This window comes from Anser cygnoides, chromosome 6, assembly GCF_040182565.1.
Source record: "Anser cygnoides isolate HZ-2024a breed goose chromosome 6, Taihu_goose_T2T_genome, whole genome shotgun sequence".
Taxonomy (NCBI): domain Eukaryota; kingdom Metazoa; phylum Chordata; class Aves; order Anseriformes; family Anatidae; genus Anser; species Anser cygnoides.
Window position 1 is genome coordinate 22,839,876 of NC_089878.1, and position 16,509 is coordinate 22,856,384.

The 16,509-nt window shown below is 37.1% G+C and overlaps 2 protein-coding genes across 15 annotated transcripts in view; one reads left to right on the forward strand and one right to left on the reverse strand.

The window, feature by feature from the left end:
* The window catches only part of GALNT3 (polypeptide N-acetylgalactosaminyltransferase 3), a 44,097-nt gene extending 41,145 nt beyond the window's left edge, over positions 1–2,952 (forward strand). Inside the window, exon 19 of the transcript XR_010832448.1 lies at positions 642–2,952. The gene's annotated coding sequence lies outside the window, so the exon portion shown is untranslated. The remainder of the gene's footprint in view (positions 1–641) is intronic.
* The window catches only part of CSRNP3 (cysteine and serine rich nuclear protein 3), a 104,870-nt gene that overhangs the window by 20,135 nt on the left and 68,226 nt on the right, over positions 1–16,509 (reverse strand). For 13 of the 14 annotated variants that reach the window (XM_048061455.2, XM_013171388.3, XM_013171390.3 and 10 more), the window contains 2 exons: positions 13,781–13,951; positions 119–378 (listed from right to left, as the gene is read on the reverse strand). In XM_048061455.2, coding sequence (XP_047917412.1) covers positions 119–378; positions 13,781–13,951 — 431 coding nt within the window. Of the gene's footprint in view, positions 1–118; positions 379–13,780; positions 13,952–14,870; positions 15,015–16,509 lie in introns of those variants that run through there. The other variant, XM_013171400.3, reaches the window with a different exon arrangement.

Sequence of the window (16,509 nt, forward strand, 5' to 3'; positions counted from 1 at the left end):
AATCAGACTGGAAAGCAAGGAAGGGGTTTTGATTAAAGCATTCACATCATGCCCATATCACTCTGACACTGTTCATGGAAATACATAAGGGCAGGGATCAAAATCAAAGAATTTTTACCTTTAATTTTAGAGAATTGAGTTTTTCCTCCCTTAGATGCTCTCTTAGCATCTCCCGGTGAAGCCTCTCCTGTTCCATTGCAAACTCTCCAAGCGTGTACTGGCGCACACTGTTGTGGCGAGTGGACATTCCCAGTGTGCTTCCTCCTTGGCTAGGAACACTGGTGAAGCCTTGCCTTCTCGTGAAGTAATACACAGTAACACAGTTAAAATGGACATTTTTTGTTCTCTTCCTCTTCTCTCTTTTAAGGATTGACGAAGCTGGAACATATGCGAATTACAACATTAATGATAACCTGTAGTCATATAGCAAATTTATCACTTGAGTAGTTCCATTTACCTTAACATATGTACATGCTAAAGTTCAGAGAAGTGCAGTCTAAATGAAGGGATAAGATTAGAAAAAATGACCATATAGACAAACCCAGAAGCCATTACAAACCGTTAAAATGAACAATATAAATCCTTGTCCAGGACAGTTGTTTTCCCTCTGCATTTTTAAAATGTTTATCTGTTTTAATAAGGAAGGAAACAAATCCCAGCAAGAGGAGTTTCTTCTGTAGTGTCACCTCAAAGAGACTGATCAGCCTACTTGTACCTCTTCAAACCCCAGTGAACAAAATGACGCTGCATATGACAGCAGTAAGGAGAACAGCAGACCAGCGCCTCCCGCAGATCTATATACACCACCAGTATTATGTCAGCAAGGCTCTAGTAGAGGTCTAACACTTGATCTTTAAAGTATTGGGTCACATTAACAGAAAAGATTCCTATCTTTTATATTCTAAAATATGTGAAATCAGTGCGTTAGAGTAACTATAAAGGTAGTATGTTTTGTGTTTCTGAAACTCTTATTATCACAGAATAATACAGGAATAATGCTGATTTACAATCAGATCCTTTTTTCTTCACCTTCATCCATTTCTGCTGTCATCCACTGAATATGTGTGTGTATATATATATATATTCCTGATATGTAGAATTTTGACCCCCCAAAAAATAATCTATTTTTTCTAATACTTTTCTGATTCCCTTCACACTCTTGCTTGTTTTTTCTTATAAAAATATGCAGTTCCATATGAAAGGGATTTATTTAAAAATAAATGCCAAATTTTAACTGTCAAATACCGTTCTTTTCCTACAGATATTCGTAACTCCTTTCAGTGATACTTATCTATTGTTTCTCTCTGGTAACAGTGGTGAGCCTTTAGTGCAAAATAGGAGATACAAACATTGGAGAAAGAGACACTTCTTGATTTTTAAGATGAAACAGCAGCCTGATTTATTTGATTTATTGCAAAATGACAATAGGATGTCAAGGAAGTAGGTAATACGTTACTGCTTTGCAACAACTGGGCAGGTATGACTGAGAGACCAAACTGCCAGAAATCAGGCAGTAAAGTGATTTAACAGGTGCCTGAAACCACTTTTGAAAGACTTGAAACCATTCCATAAAAGCCATAAGAGCATCGTGATGTACTCTGCTAATCTAAAATCGCACCATCTCTAGAGACTGGAAGCACTTGGCCTTCAGCCTTGGTTTCGTAACAGGTTTGGTTTATTGTCACAGTTAAAATACAGTTCATTCTCTAATGTAGCAAAATGCTAATCATCAGAAAGCTAAAATACTCAAACTTCCATGTTAATTAAGTTAAAAAAAATAGAATGATCTAACTATGAGAGAAAAACATATTGGAAAATACATTCTTGTAGCCAAACTACAGCTGGTATGCCCTACTAACATAATCATAAAAACATTTTAGGTTCCATGAAACACTGAAATAATAAATTTTTCCTAAATACTGTCAAGCAGCTGAAAATATGGTAAGTAACGTGCACTTTTTCAGAAAAGCTACAGATGTGCTAGAGTACGAGTATAAAACAGATAAATAAGCACAGGTCCTACCATTCACTTACCCGTTCTCAGTGACGGGTGTTCCAAAAAGGGTGTAGGATGTACACAAAGGAATTAAAAGAAATTGTTACACTAGGCATGTTTAAACTTACAACCACTTTTATGCAAATCTCTCACCAACAGAGCCTATCAAAAATAGTTATAGAAAGGTTCTACTGGGTGCCAAGTGTTATTTTATTAGAAGAGAATATTTGATAGGTTTATGCCAATTTTGCATAATATGAAATACTGTTGTAATGTACTGTTTCTTCATACATGTTACAGTTTCAAAACACAACTGTTTTTAAAAAATGAATAGAGTTTGGAATTTGGGTAATTTTGATATCGTGACTCTTTCAATTCAGAATGATAGGAAATATTCTCTGTATCAGAAAGTTCATTGCCTATATGCTCTTACACATTAAAAAATCCTGCTCCTAGTGAAGAAGGCTTCTAAATCATTCTGGAATGTATCCTATATAATATATAATATCCTATATACTATATATCCTATATAATATATAATATCCTTTATCCTTTATATCCCCATATAACAGTATTGATATTATTTGGATTTCAACTGGATCTTGCCTGTATTTGGGAAGAAATACTGAAAGCTACTGAAGGGCAAGCACCAGTATTTTTACTAAGTAAAAGACACAAATGGAATAAGAGATAAAACTATGGTAAAATATTAAAGGAAAGAAAATATAAAAGGTTAATTTTACATATATTTGTCTGCTTCATGCAGAAACAGAAGGTAATTGTTCCTGTAGATTGCACAAGCTGGTGAATGGTTTGAATCTTCAACTTTAAACTTCAGTATCTACTACATAAGGTTTAAATTTATAGCAATTAATTTTAGACCTTAGCTATGGAATTCTTGACATGGTTACTTACTGGCAGAAATATTAAATGTTGGAATAAAAGTGATAAAAGTGTTTCTTTTTTTTTTTTCCCCCCTTAAGTCTGTCAGTTCTATGGTAGAGCTAAATTATAGCACTTTTTATACATAAAGAAATCAACTTGAATTTTTATTCACCCTTTACACGCTAACAGTTAAATGAAGCTAGGCAGAAGACCAATCTAACAAATTCCAGCTGGAAAAAAATAATGTAATCTATGATAAAAATTAGATGACATGAATAGGCTTTTCAATTATGTGGATTTAGAGGGAGGAGCAGGGATGTCCATACGTGCATGTGTGTGTTGTCAAAATTTAGAACATTTTAATACATTACCATATGTTTATGCCTAAATGTTTGGTCATCTGTCTGTCTCAGTAGACTGTAGTTGCCATGAGCCGTCTGAAAGAACCCATTAATGCATTTCCTCAACTTTTTTTTTTTATAGTTTTTCTCACTTTCAGCAATTAAGTTATCAGCGCCACACCGTCAAATGTTTTGTTTGTTTGTTTTACATGTCACTGGCAAAAACTGTGTTAAAATGGAGCTAAACTGAACTTCAAGGAGATACTGGGGTACTGTCATTGCAACACAACCAGCACTATAAATCCAGCACTATACAATTGTACTGAAGACAGTGAGAGCTGGCATGCATTTGTTGTACATCATTAAAATTCATACTTTAATTTATTAACACTGTAGTTCCTAGTCAGACAGATTATATGCTAATCTGTGTAAGTAAGCAAGCATGTAAACACAGACCTCAGACTATACGCAGTTATTTTTTTCTGAAACACATCCTATCTTTTGGGTTTGCTTTTGTCTCAACCAAGAGCATATTAAAGGAAGAGCTAAGGCTCTATGAATAACTCTACAGTTACCTCTTCTATGTTAACTGCTAGGAAGTAGTCAGAGTACATTCGTATTTATGAGAACATTGTTTACAAGAACGGAGCAGGCAGGAACTGCAAGAGATAACAGGATTTGAGTTGGTTACCCAGAAACATAAATTAGAGATGTTCAGGTGTCCCCCCCCCTCCCCTTTTTTTTTTTCTTTCTGAAGATACAATCGGCCTTCTGTCAGTGAAGGCACTGGAGAATTGTGACCACCTCAGTAACAAAGGACACACAAAGAAGCACAGTCAGCACTACAAAGGCATTAAGCTCTTGTTCTCCCATACTTCCTTAAGTCTCTGAGTAGAGGACTGCCTTAATGTGATTTCTCAAAGGTTATTATTTGGTATTGAAAGGAAGTGTTGAACATTTTCCAGCATCTGGGATGGAGTGCTCTATAACTCATTCAGTCCTTTTGTTACAAGGCAGCCAAAACTCAGATTTTTAGATCATCTTACCAGGATTCAGAGCCACATGTTACTTTGCATGCACCACACCTTAAATAGTAAGTTTGAATCAGCTGTAATTACTGCTAAGGACACTGCTTAACTCAAGACAGAGCACAAGGACATACAGAATATTTATTTTCTGATATATCAGAAATCATGAACATTTGCCAGGCCTCTCTGGATTCAGTTTCAAAGGTTTTGCAAGGCAGGAAAAGCTTGTAACCTAACAATTTATCCAAAGAGACTGTAACCAACAGGCTTCCCTGCTTGGACAGTCTCAGAAGTACTTACAGGACATCTGGCTGTGCAACAGTGATACCCAGGGATGCCACTATCATCTGTTCTGCGCAAAAGGGGCAGTATTAACTCCAGCCAGCTTCTGTTATGCAGAGATGTGGTGGTTTAGCATCTGCTGGACACACACTGTCAACAGGAACCAGAAGGTGGTTTTTGAAAATTAATGCCACCATCTTTGGTCTAGCAGTTTGTAATGTGCAAGGATCCTAGTGGGAAATAGGAATATTCACCACCATCTAAAATTACCCTATGGATCATGCGATCTTTTAATATATTTACATATTACAGGTCTGATACATAAGTCAGACATGTATAAATGCCTTTCCTGGTATTCTCCAGGAAAGGAAAAAAAGTACTCCACTTTCACAAAGTTAAACAATGAATATAATTTGTAGTTCCATGTTCTAAGATTATATGGAATGTAATGTATTTGGCAGATACATAAATAACATAATGCATAAAATCTGTCTATTATTAGAGGGGAGGATGGTACTGTTAACATAATTACTGCTACAGATCTGTCCCTCAGAAAAAGTCACTTTAAAAGTAAAATCTGAACAAGGTCTTCAGACATAAATATCTTCAAAAAGACCTGCCAGAATTTGTCATCTGAAATGTTAACAGCTCAATTTTTGATTTTGGGGATTTAAGTGGTTCAGTTTCTGGGTTTAGCAGAACAGCCCAAGTTAATAACCTGCTTGCAACCAGCTGCAGCCCACGGAATCGAGCCCTGTCCCACAGGTGTCTGCCAAGCCAGAGCGGCTGCTGCACTTTCAGGGACACTGCACAGCGCTCTTCATGCAGCACTCAACCTGCACTAAGCCACAGCACAGGTCATCTGCAGCACAGGCTATTTATGGAAACTGGGAATCATCTGCAAACAAACTTCCTAAAGGTGAGGCCAGACTCAGACATAAAGACTTAAAGTAAAACTTTTATAGGCAAACATGGATGGTTAACCCATCCTGGAAACACAGCCTGCTCTTTGTCCTTGCCCTTTTGTTATCTTTGTTCATGATATGCATGCACACATACATTGTAGGATGCATTTATTCATCTTTTCCTCAGCTGTTAGCTTCTCTGTCTCTCTTAACAATTCTGTTTATCCACAGCAGTTATAATTACTTCATGACTACATATGGTAATTCTGCCGTTTCTCTTCACATGCTGCTCTGGCTATTGAACATACAAGGAATGTCTAAGGATTCCTAAACTGAAGAACATCCATATGGCAAGCCAGAGAGGAACAGAACGCTACAATGCCTAAACATCAAGTTTTTTCATTATAGCCCTTCAGTTTTCCATGTTTCAGTAGGGCCGTTTTTCAGTCATTGACATACATAACATGTACTACATAACTGTAGTACAGAACAGGGACAACTGTTCAGCAGTAACTCAAGAAATTAAGATTTCTTTCAGTGATTTTTCCATAAGGCTACACACCAACATGCATGAAAATAGCTTTGTCACCTGCAAGACAACACTTTTCTATACGCACACACACATACTCCTACAAATTACAGAGGTTAAGGCTTGACTCAGTAAAGCTGTCTTACCCAACATGTAGTTTACTAGACACGGGAAGATAGATCTACTAGGAAGTGGCAGTAAACACAAAATAAATAAACACACAAACATCATCACAATCATTCCCATTAGTGGCAAATTATAAGCATGGCTGGAAACCATGCTGGGCCACTAAGTCATACCTTCTACTACCAACATTTTTATTAAAATGGTTGCAATTTGAAATGGTAACTTTTATCTATCAGAACAAAAAGTACTATTTTTACACGTCTTTGAAAAAAGACTCATCAACAAAGAAGATGAAAATAAGCATCCAAGCCATGTGAGGTTAGATAATAAGAAAGGCCTTTGTTCATCAATAATTAATAACAGTTAATAACAATTAATAAAAGAGAATTAATCAATTTGTAAGGCAGAAAAGTTTAAACGTCTAGAGAAATGTGTGAATAGACTAATCGTGAAAAAAGATGTAGCACTACACAGATTGTTGTAATATATTTTAATGTAACTAGGACACTATGGTTAGAGACTGCCTCCTCAGTGGTATCATTGTATGGAATAAACCATCAAGTCCTGCAGCTAAATTAATTTCAAATAGTGGCTTCCATCACCTTATTCTTACCAAAAGGCTTGTAAGATTCCTTGCACTTACCTTCTGTATTGCAAAGAAAATTTCTTTTTCATTTTACGTCTCTTTGGAGGACTGAAGGTTACAATATCTGAGAATTTTATTACTAACTCATTTTTCACTGTTTTTTCAAAGCTGTATATCAGTATCTCTCTAACTTATGCAATTGTACCCCTTCTTTACTGTCTTAATTTGGCCCTCCCTACACCATACCAAGGGATTCTCAAAGCATGGAGCAGAAAATTCAGATACCCATAGGATACTTCCAGACCTCTGCACATTGGGGTGAACTGTTTACCTATGAGCCCTCCCCACCCTCTTCAGCACCTCAAGCTATATTGTGTGCTCTACCCTCAGAAAAAAACATTGTCAACTTGTGAAAAACAAAAGATACAACCTCAATTCCTTTCACATTTGAAAAATTCAGGTTAAGCTATTTCTTATGTGCTGGTAACGCATCTTATGATACACATCCACCTCTCATGTATGAATAAATTACAATGGATTAAATAGGTAAGCAACAGTAATAATGTACTAGCAGACAAAGTACTCTCCTATGCAGATAATGTTCTATACATCTGCACTTTTCATCTGCTTTGAACATCCTCATTTTGCTCTCTGAGTAGTGTACCTAGAGCAGTGTAAAACCTGAGAAAGAGAAAGCATTTAATTCCATACATCTAGTGGCCAAAATAGAATCCAGAACCCCCACACTAGGGAATACATCCTGCTACAGCTGTATTCGTCTATGAAAAGCAAAACATGTTTCCTAATTTTACAAAATCCTGATAGGAATAACATTTTAAGCCTGTAATGTTTTTCAAACATTTTTACTGAGCAAACTGGTAGTTCTTCAATTACTAAACATAAATAATCTTAGTTCTGGCTGAACTCCAAAACATAAGCACTTTCTTCTGCTGTCTCAGCTATTCTCCTGATGTCAAAGACCCATTAAAATAAACGCGAACCATATGGCTACTCCGCAGATTACAAGCACTCTTGCATCAATGAGGGCAAAGCAATTCATTGTCACCATCATGGAAATATCTTAGGCACGTGAAAATTTCAAAAGGCTGGGAAAAAAAAATGTATCCTTTTGGATTAAAACTCTATCTTAGAAAGAAATGTTGATTTTCTTAAACCCTACAATCCCATTTGTCTACTTTTTACATATTTTTAGTGCCACATAAACCACTATGGCAAGAAGGATTAACACCATTCTCCTGCTCAATGACTTTCTCACGTAGTGTTTCATCAAGTCTAATGACACAGAACAGCAAAGCCTCACACATCATGGTAATGTAGGCCAAAACATACTGACAAAAGCTACCTTGCTTCACTGTCTTCCTAGAAAACAAAATATTCCAGAAATTTCTTATACCACTCACCCACTGCCTCCCAAAAGGTATTTTTCTAAATAGACTCTATATACTAACTTGGAAATGTAAAACCCTTAACAATTAAATGCTTCCCCTGCATGCCTTGAAATCTGCATTAAAAGGAAATGCTGTGACATACTATATCCCATCCCAAAGAAACACGTGGGCTTGAGGGCAGGCAGACATTTTCTGAAATAAAAACTGAATGTGGAAGTCTTTAAGGGAGCTGCATACTCAGAAAGGAGTAAATTGAGTACTGGAAATCAGATGGGACGTGGACAACTTTGTGGAACCTACCTTAACAGCATTTCACTGCTTCACCCTTCTAGTGCCTTCCTCAGGTAAAATCAAAGCTAAATTCATCTCACAGGTGTGACTGGATGGGAATGCTTGCTTAATGCCAGATTTATGTCACATTTTAAAAGGTTTTTGAAAAATACTAGTTTGTAGAGAAGTTTGGCACGAATGGGACAGGTATTTTATTTGAGCTTCAGTTAAACATTTTACCTCACTGTCAGAGTTTTCTTTAAAATCTTACAGAAATGTTAAGTTCTTTAAATACATACTAAAAGCTGGAAATTTACTGCTAAAATTTCAATAAAAGCTGTAAGTTTCCTTCTTCATCACCCTCTATCTGATGAATGCTTTTCCTTGACATTGGCTACAACAGTCCAGTTTCTCCATTCTGCAAATATAATCAGCCTGCAGGGAGAAGTTAACTGCTCTCTGCCTCACCATTTGCTCTAAATGCCAGCTGCTGTTTCTTGGATGATTATTTCTGACGTTGGCCGTAACTTCGAGCACTGTGAGGAGGAAAGCTGCCACCACGTATCCTTGCAAGAAGGCCCAAGCATAACAATTGTATTTGCTGAACTCTCCTAAGATGCTACAGTCAATCCTTTGTCCCATCTTACGGGTGACTTCTGTGTTTAGCCATTTGATACAAATGCAACCACCCATTTAGCTGTCCACTAATTTGCATTTTCAAAAATTCTGTGTATGTTACAAACATCTTCAACAAACACATCATCTAAGGCAAAAACTACCCCTCTGTAGAGTGTGTGAAATGCACTAATTTAATTGAGAGAAATCTTCAAAAACAAAGACATAGAATTAATCACACAAATCCTTCTAAAAATCAGCGGGAGCCTGCTTCCTAATCCCTCTTTACATTTTTGAAAAACTTCTCCAATAGTCACTACTCCAGATGAAAGACAGCAGGCAGGTTTCTCTTAAGGCATACCCTGACCTATAATTTTGTATGAACATTTGAGCTAAAACACTGCACCACATTTCACTGAATTTCTTTCAGTTTCTCGGTGTTTACTGCCCAGATTAACCCACTTTTAAATCAAAACTGAGACTCTCTCAACTTGTTTGCATTTCCTAGTGTTAGTCAACAAATGACGATGAGAATGCATTCCTCATTAACAAGGAAGTTCCAAGCCTTGTGGCAGGCAATATAAATCACTGCAAGATGCCACAAATAAAGAATGCCTGCATTTATCTATGCTTCTATGTGTTTTCCCCTAATAAGCCAGCATCACCACATTTAAGTCATTGAGATTTCTGTCTCTTACCAGTAATGAAACACAAAGTTTAAGCTCAAGGCTCAGGTAATGCCTTATGTTATGAACCTCACACCAAATAATACTTTATCCTTCACATAAAGAAGACCTTCCTAGTGATTTCCAAGGATTTAATACCTTCTTCCAAATGCTTTGTGGCCACACAGATGAGACAGCTCAATTTGTTGGTGACCCTAGAACATTCAAAACAGTACTTTTAAGGGCATATGGACAGAAGCGCAAAGATTTGTTTTTGAATACTTTTGCTTATCTTTGATGGCAAAATCAAAGATGGTAAGAGCACTTAGATACTGAAGGGTCTTCTCAAGACCTTTAATAACTAGCCACATTCATAATAAGCCTAAGGCATCCAATACTCTACAGACAGCACTGCATCCACCCTACTCAGCATAATGACAGGACTTACGATTATGGCAGGCTGTAGGATAACCTTATTAATGGCAGTGATAAGATTAACAGCAAGACAGAAAACTGACTGAAGTTCTATTGACGGTTGAAGATCATCTTGACAGACGAGCTAGTTTTGAAGATTTCACCTGCCTGTGAAGATTCTACAATAAAGGCATTAGTCTGAAAGTTTCAGCTTCGCTACACTGAAGTTGAAATGGCACAGGAAAGCAGCAGTTCCTCAGGGTATATTCCTTAAGAGATTAATCCATGATTAATTTGGTGTAGAAAGTTTTTACCAGCACTAGAATGCCAAAGCTCTTTCAATGGCATGTAATTCTGCAACTTAAATTTGGGTATTTTTCTTTATCGGAAAAATAGATCAAGCATTTAGGGACAGGTACGTCCATAACACCATAACACGGGAAAAATCCCTCACATCTGAGCTAGGGCATGGAACTCAGTGTCCCTCAGCACACAATTGTATGAATGGTCAGGGAGTTGTACAGGTATCCTGAAGGGCAACTCCAAAGAAAAATCACTGTGGAGCTGATGAACCACAGCAGTGGGGTGTCCGCGCTCAACAGGGCCATTTAAAGGAGCTCAAACGGTGGGTGTACTCTCACTCTACTTGTCTCTAAGGAAACAGTGTCCCGCAAAAGAGAAAAAAGAATGGGGTTGTAAGTATCAAGAAACAGCTTAGAAAAGTAACTTCTGTCAGTGAGATAGTCAGGTATATATTACAGAGACAAGAAATCTAGCCAGCTTTTCTTCTGCATTGGCTCTTTTCAGTCTGCTTACTGAAAAAAAAATTGTATGGACCTCTTTCTTTCCATATGTCCTTAGAAGTACTGTTTTGAGTATTCAACATCAGAAAGCTCCCATCTTTTATTTTGGGAGATTAATGTGTTTAAAGAATTAACAGAACATCTTTCAATGTACATCATTAACAGTTTTGTTATTGAACAACACACCTGCATGTAGTTTTCAACGAGTTTTCAATCCCTTAGCATCTCCATGAGACACCAGGATTCAGGAGGTAAATGAAATAACACATTGACAATTTCTACATATTTCACTTCTACAAAAAGCTGAGTACCTCAAAAGGATCAGTTCACTTCTTACCCCTTCCCAGAACTCAAAATATGCTTTTTCAAATAATACTGTTTGAAAAATTTACAAGTTAAAAAAATTTAAGTACATAAAAAGTGTTCCTGTCCTGAAAAACACACAACACACACAGCTGATGTCAACCAACACAAACAAAAATGAAAACAAATCCTGTGCGTATAAAAAAATGACAAATTGTCCAATTAAAACATTCTTTCTAGAATCAAAGCACATGAAAATTGAAGAGAATGTGAAAAGAATAAAGTAAAATAAAGATCAAATCTCAACAAAAAAAAATTGTTTTCTTTTTCTAGACGTAGTCATTTATCAAATTTAAAATGTCTTTCAGCATTTGTCAAGTATCTTTGCTCCTTTGCATCTATTTTAAATGTAAATGCAAATATTTTTTATTGCAAACATATTAACTTTTACTATCAGACATCATCACCTTTTTAGTACGGAGTTCCTAATATATATATTAGATGTGCCTAAGGCTACCAAATGAGTGATTTTTCTAACACTCCTCAATTGGCACATGTTGACTGTATAAACACGAATAACTGATATATGATAATATTAAGAAGGAAGAAGGTGCAACATCTCACTTACAACATCTTAACAATAAATGAATAAAGCCTGACTTCCCCATCAGATGCAAAACTGAGTGTATTTGCTACAGTTATGAAATTATAATGCATACTAGGAGAGAGTTTGGATGCAAGATGCAAGTAATTAAGTTACAAAGGCTGTGCAAGTATGCTGTATACAATAAGAGCAAAGCAGAATGTCAGATACCAAAAGATGCCTCTGTCATACACCAGCCTGCAAAAGTCTTTTTCTTGACTCCTGTTCAAATGTAGCACCTAAGCCACTTGCTGGATTCCTTCCCTCTCAAACCAGCCTTATGTAATACTATGAATATTCTGATTGAGTTCTTGGAATTTAGGCCACTGCATCTGTATTAAAGAAAATATTGTTTAAAAAGTAGTGTCAATGGTTCAGACAATTTTCCTATTCCCATACTGCCAGCTGATGTATGTATGTATATGTATAAATGTAGTGTGTACAATTTGTGTATATATTTGTGTGTGTGTGTGCACGTGCACTGACCAGCATTTATTACTCTGGCCACAAATATCTCAGTTACATGGATCATTAATCATAACACTCAGAAATCCTACAGTTTCCCTTCCAGATATTATTGAGAAACCAAACTATTTATTGTGTCAACTGTAATCAAAGCTTATTGTTATATGCATGTATTACAACTTTCAAGATGCTCCGCTGAATTACTAGCTTTCTTTGTGTATTCATAAAAAAATTGTTGTCTTCTATGTGGGTGGCAATGACTGATGTAACAGAACTGCTTTCAGTCTGTGATAAATAATCACGTAAGTCTTTAAATAGACACAAAAATTAAAAGATCAGCATTCAAGTAATATTGCCACCAAACTATTTCTTAACACTACTGAGATTTATTGGGTCACTTACTCCTTTATAGCATTTCAATAATAGAAGATTCTGTATTTGTAGGGGACCTTAAGTATAATATGCTTCATCAAGATTTTTACACGTACATACTTCTGAAAAGTTTTGTCTGCATAACCTTTGCACAGAAGCAAAGAGGAGATTTGAACCTTCATATCGAAACCCTATCTCAAACTGCACAGCAGCATTTGGCAGACAAATCAATTATAAGAACCTTCATATCACATGGTACAAACACAATTTCTAGGCACATGCTAAACCACATATTTGTAAGGATCATGTTGTATATGGGTGGTGACAAGGACCCTCACCTACTCCTTGGCCCACAGTTTTAAGAAACAGCTTTGCAGTCACTGACTCCAATGGACAGATTTGTATATAGCAGAGCTGAAGGATGGAAACCCCAGCTTTTAAAAACATGCAGTTCACCATTAAAACAGCATAACCACCACCTAGTATCATAAACTACAAAAACAAAACCTTAATTAATTCCTCATATACGTATATGCTGCCCACATAATCTACCTAGCTTTGCTAACTTAAGAACAAATGCTTATCTGCACACAAAAGAATTGCTGAGTACAGAGATACCATCCCCTGCCTGAAGAACAAAAACTACTGCAATGATAGGTGCCTCTGTGTCTAATACACGATGTTCCACAATTTGGAAAAAAAAAAGAAAAAAAAAGTGTACTATTTTCTTTGAAGAAGAACTCTCAGAATAAAATACTGCAGATAGCTGACAGCTGCATTACATTTGTCCATAGAAAATAAATAACCTTACCTAGAGCGTCTTCCCTACAGTTCCTGCTTGAAATACCTTAAGCACAACTCCCAACATTATACACATAGATACATGACTCAAACAGCAGTCAGGGGCTTCCAAGTGACTTCAAATTTTTACAGTTACAAATAGATCTATATAGATAACATGAAGGCAAAAAGGTACAGGTCTGCTAAGTTGTTCTGAACAAGTCACATACTCTGAAAGTCAGTTTTATCATCTGTTCAATTTTAAATTGTCACGTTTATCTAACTATGGTGTTTGTAATTATTATTATAATTTTATTTTGAGGAACAGAAAGAATTCTTTAGATACGCAACGTTAGTACTTACGGGTAAAGTGATTAGAAGTGGATGGATTGACGCTATCACCACTGTCAGCACTTTCACTGCTAGAAATGTCATCATCTGATTCCCGCACAGAGGAACAAGGTGAGGAGCCATCAACTTCTTCAAACTTCCTCTTTAAAATTCCACTCATCGCTGCAATGCTGTCACATGCACCTGTAGCAGGAACAGAGGCAATGAAGCATTGAAACATCCAACTGCAGAATATGCAGTCATAGTCTCCAAAGTCGTTTTTATTTAGAAGTACCAATAAGTTGCCACTTCTCATCTTGAATAGCCATTTAGCATGAGATTACGTATAATTAATTAGGAGACAGTGAAGCCACAGGAAAGAAAAAAACCTTCATAAATCATACTCTCTAACTTGCTATATGTGGAAATGGTTATATTGTTAGAATAATGGGTAACAGACTGGTTTCAGGGTGTATTTTTTGCCATTTGGAAGTTATCCCTTTTCATGAAAAGACAAAAATTTAATTTGAAATATAGACTCTCTTCAGGCCAGGGAGAACTGTGACTGCAACAGCCTGATGCTCTGCATGAGTTGCAAGGCGCTTAGCATCCCTGATTTCTATGGACATCAGCCCCAATCTAGGTTATGCTGTGAAACGTAAAGAAAAATTCAGAGTTTCTCTTCTAACACTCTCATCTGGGAGGAAGAAATGTTCACTAACAGAGATGAAATTAAATAAGAATAAATCATACTGAACATTACAGTTCCCACTGCCAAATATGTGATCTAATTAGTGCTCACATCACACCTAAAAGAAATCATAAGTAAAGTATTATCTGATAATTCAGTATTACAGAGAGAAAAGGCAATGAAGTCACAAAGACCATGTATCAGTTTCGCACTCAATAAACCCTTAGAATTCAGAAATTCCCCACTCCAGTCAGAGATACTAATGGCTTCCCAAACTCTCTCCTCCCCTTTTTTAGAAATGAGATGCCTAATATGCCCCTGAGGTTGCACAGAAGGGTATAAGGCTAAGTATTCAAGCAGGAATTTAGCAGCAAAGGTAGAAATTTACAATGACTATCACATAATTAAGGAGAAAGTGTATCCTTAACTAACCGAGGAGAGATGAAGGATGGTTGTAGCTTGTTCAGAGGACACACCTGCCCCGATGCCTCCCGCAGCACTGTAGAGGTAAACGGTGCTAATACTTATCCAAGGCAAGAAGTTTATCTAGGATTGATGATATCCTAGACTTGCCGAGCAGGATGCAAAATCTAGAGGACACCACAGCGTACTGCCAAATCCCACTAAAATCAAGAAAAAAAGAAAATCACATTCCTCCCTCAAATAGAACAACTTAAATCCCTGCAGCTACCTCTAGGACTAACTGCTTCCAAGCCAGGTACATTCTGCTTCAGACAATGAAGCCCCAGAGCTCCCCTCCAACCCAAACTTTTATGATTGTTTGTCCAAAAAAAAAAAAAAAGCCATGAAACTGTCAGGAAACTAACATATGTCAGGCTAAATGACTACTAGTAAAGGAGACGAGGTTAAGGCACAGACTCCAGTTGTGGCCATACTTCTTAATTAGCACGTGTCACAGCTTTGGCCCAGGCCACCTAGCACTGGATCCTGCAGGGTGCAGCTGGTGCCAGAGCCATGCCCAGTAGGCAGTCTGGATGAGGACACCCTGTTTTTGGCAGAGGGCTGACAGCCACTGTGGACAAGAGTCATAACCTGCTGCTTCCATCAGAAGCCAGAGAATGCTGTCCTCAGCCTGCATCTTCCCATCTTTTTAATTATCACAGAGGTAGTCTCACTGAAGTAGCAGCTATGTTCTGATCCTGTTCTGAAAGCACTTTGATAGATCCTAAGATACCTTTGCTAAACCTCAGAGGCAGTCTAGTACCAAATAGACTGAATGTCTCCTATGCATCCCATAGCTCCCTTCAAGCCCTAAGATGAGTTTCCTTATGTGAAAAATCAAAGGCAGCTTGTCAGAGGTTTGCAACCAACTTTTGGCCTGATATGAAGCTAGAACATGACAAAGATGGATGTATGAAGCTGACAGCTACGAAAAACATATTGATGGATTCATCAAGTCACAGAAAGTCTGTAAGACTAATTCAAAATGGTAATTCAGCAAACAGGTCTGTCTGCAGGAAATGCTAGGAAGGAGACTGAAGAATAGTACAGCTTCACCCCAGTGCAACAGAAATTAGTTCTAATTATTTGCTTTGCTTTGCTTTGCTGAGAAAGCGTTTTACATTGCCTGCCAGATCCTAAGCACAGCAGGATGAAGTTATGGGGAAGTTTAAACTTGCCTTTGTAAGCCAAAACTAGAAATTACAGATACATTATACAAAACTTTCATTACGTTATTTAATTACAAGGGCTAGAACAAAAGTTTTATAATAAAGGAGATCATTCACCTCTTAGGGAAGTAAAAGCTCTGAGAAGCACATACATGATTGCAGCAAGTTTAATATCCTGTCTCCAGTAGCAGTCAGTATTTAATGCTTCAGTGGAAAGCAATGGAATGAGAAATTCAGCCACAACCCACTGCAAGATACATGACTCTGCTTCCTCATCCTTGCAGTCAATTTCCCCTAAGCATAAGGCTGAAATGTTGCTATATTACAGTGCACAGCCTCTTAAATTCATTTGACTTGCTCTCCCAAGGCAACAAGTTTCATATTAGTTTATCAGGAAAAAGACCAACAAAACAAATCTCCCGAAACTATAGCCACAGACC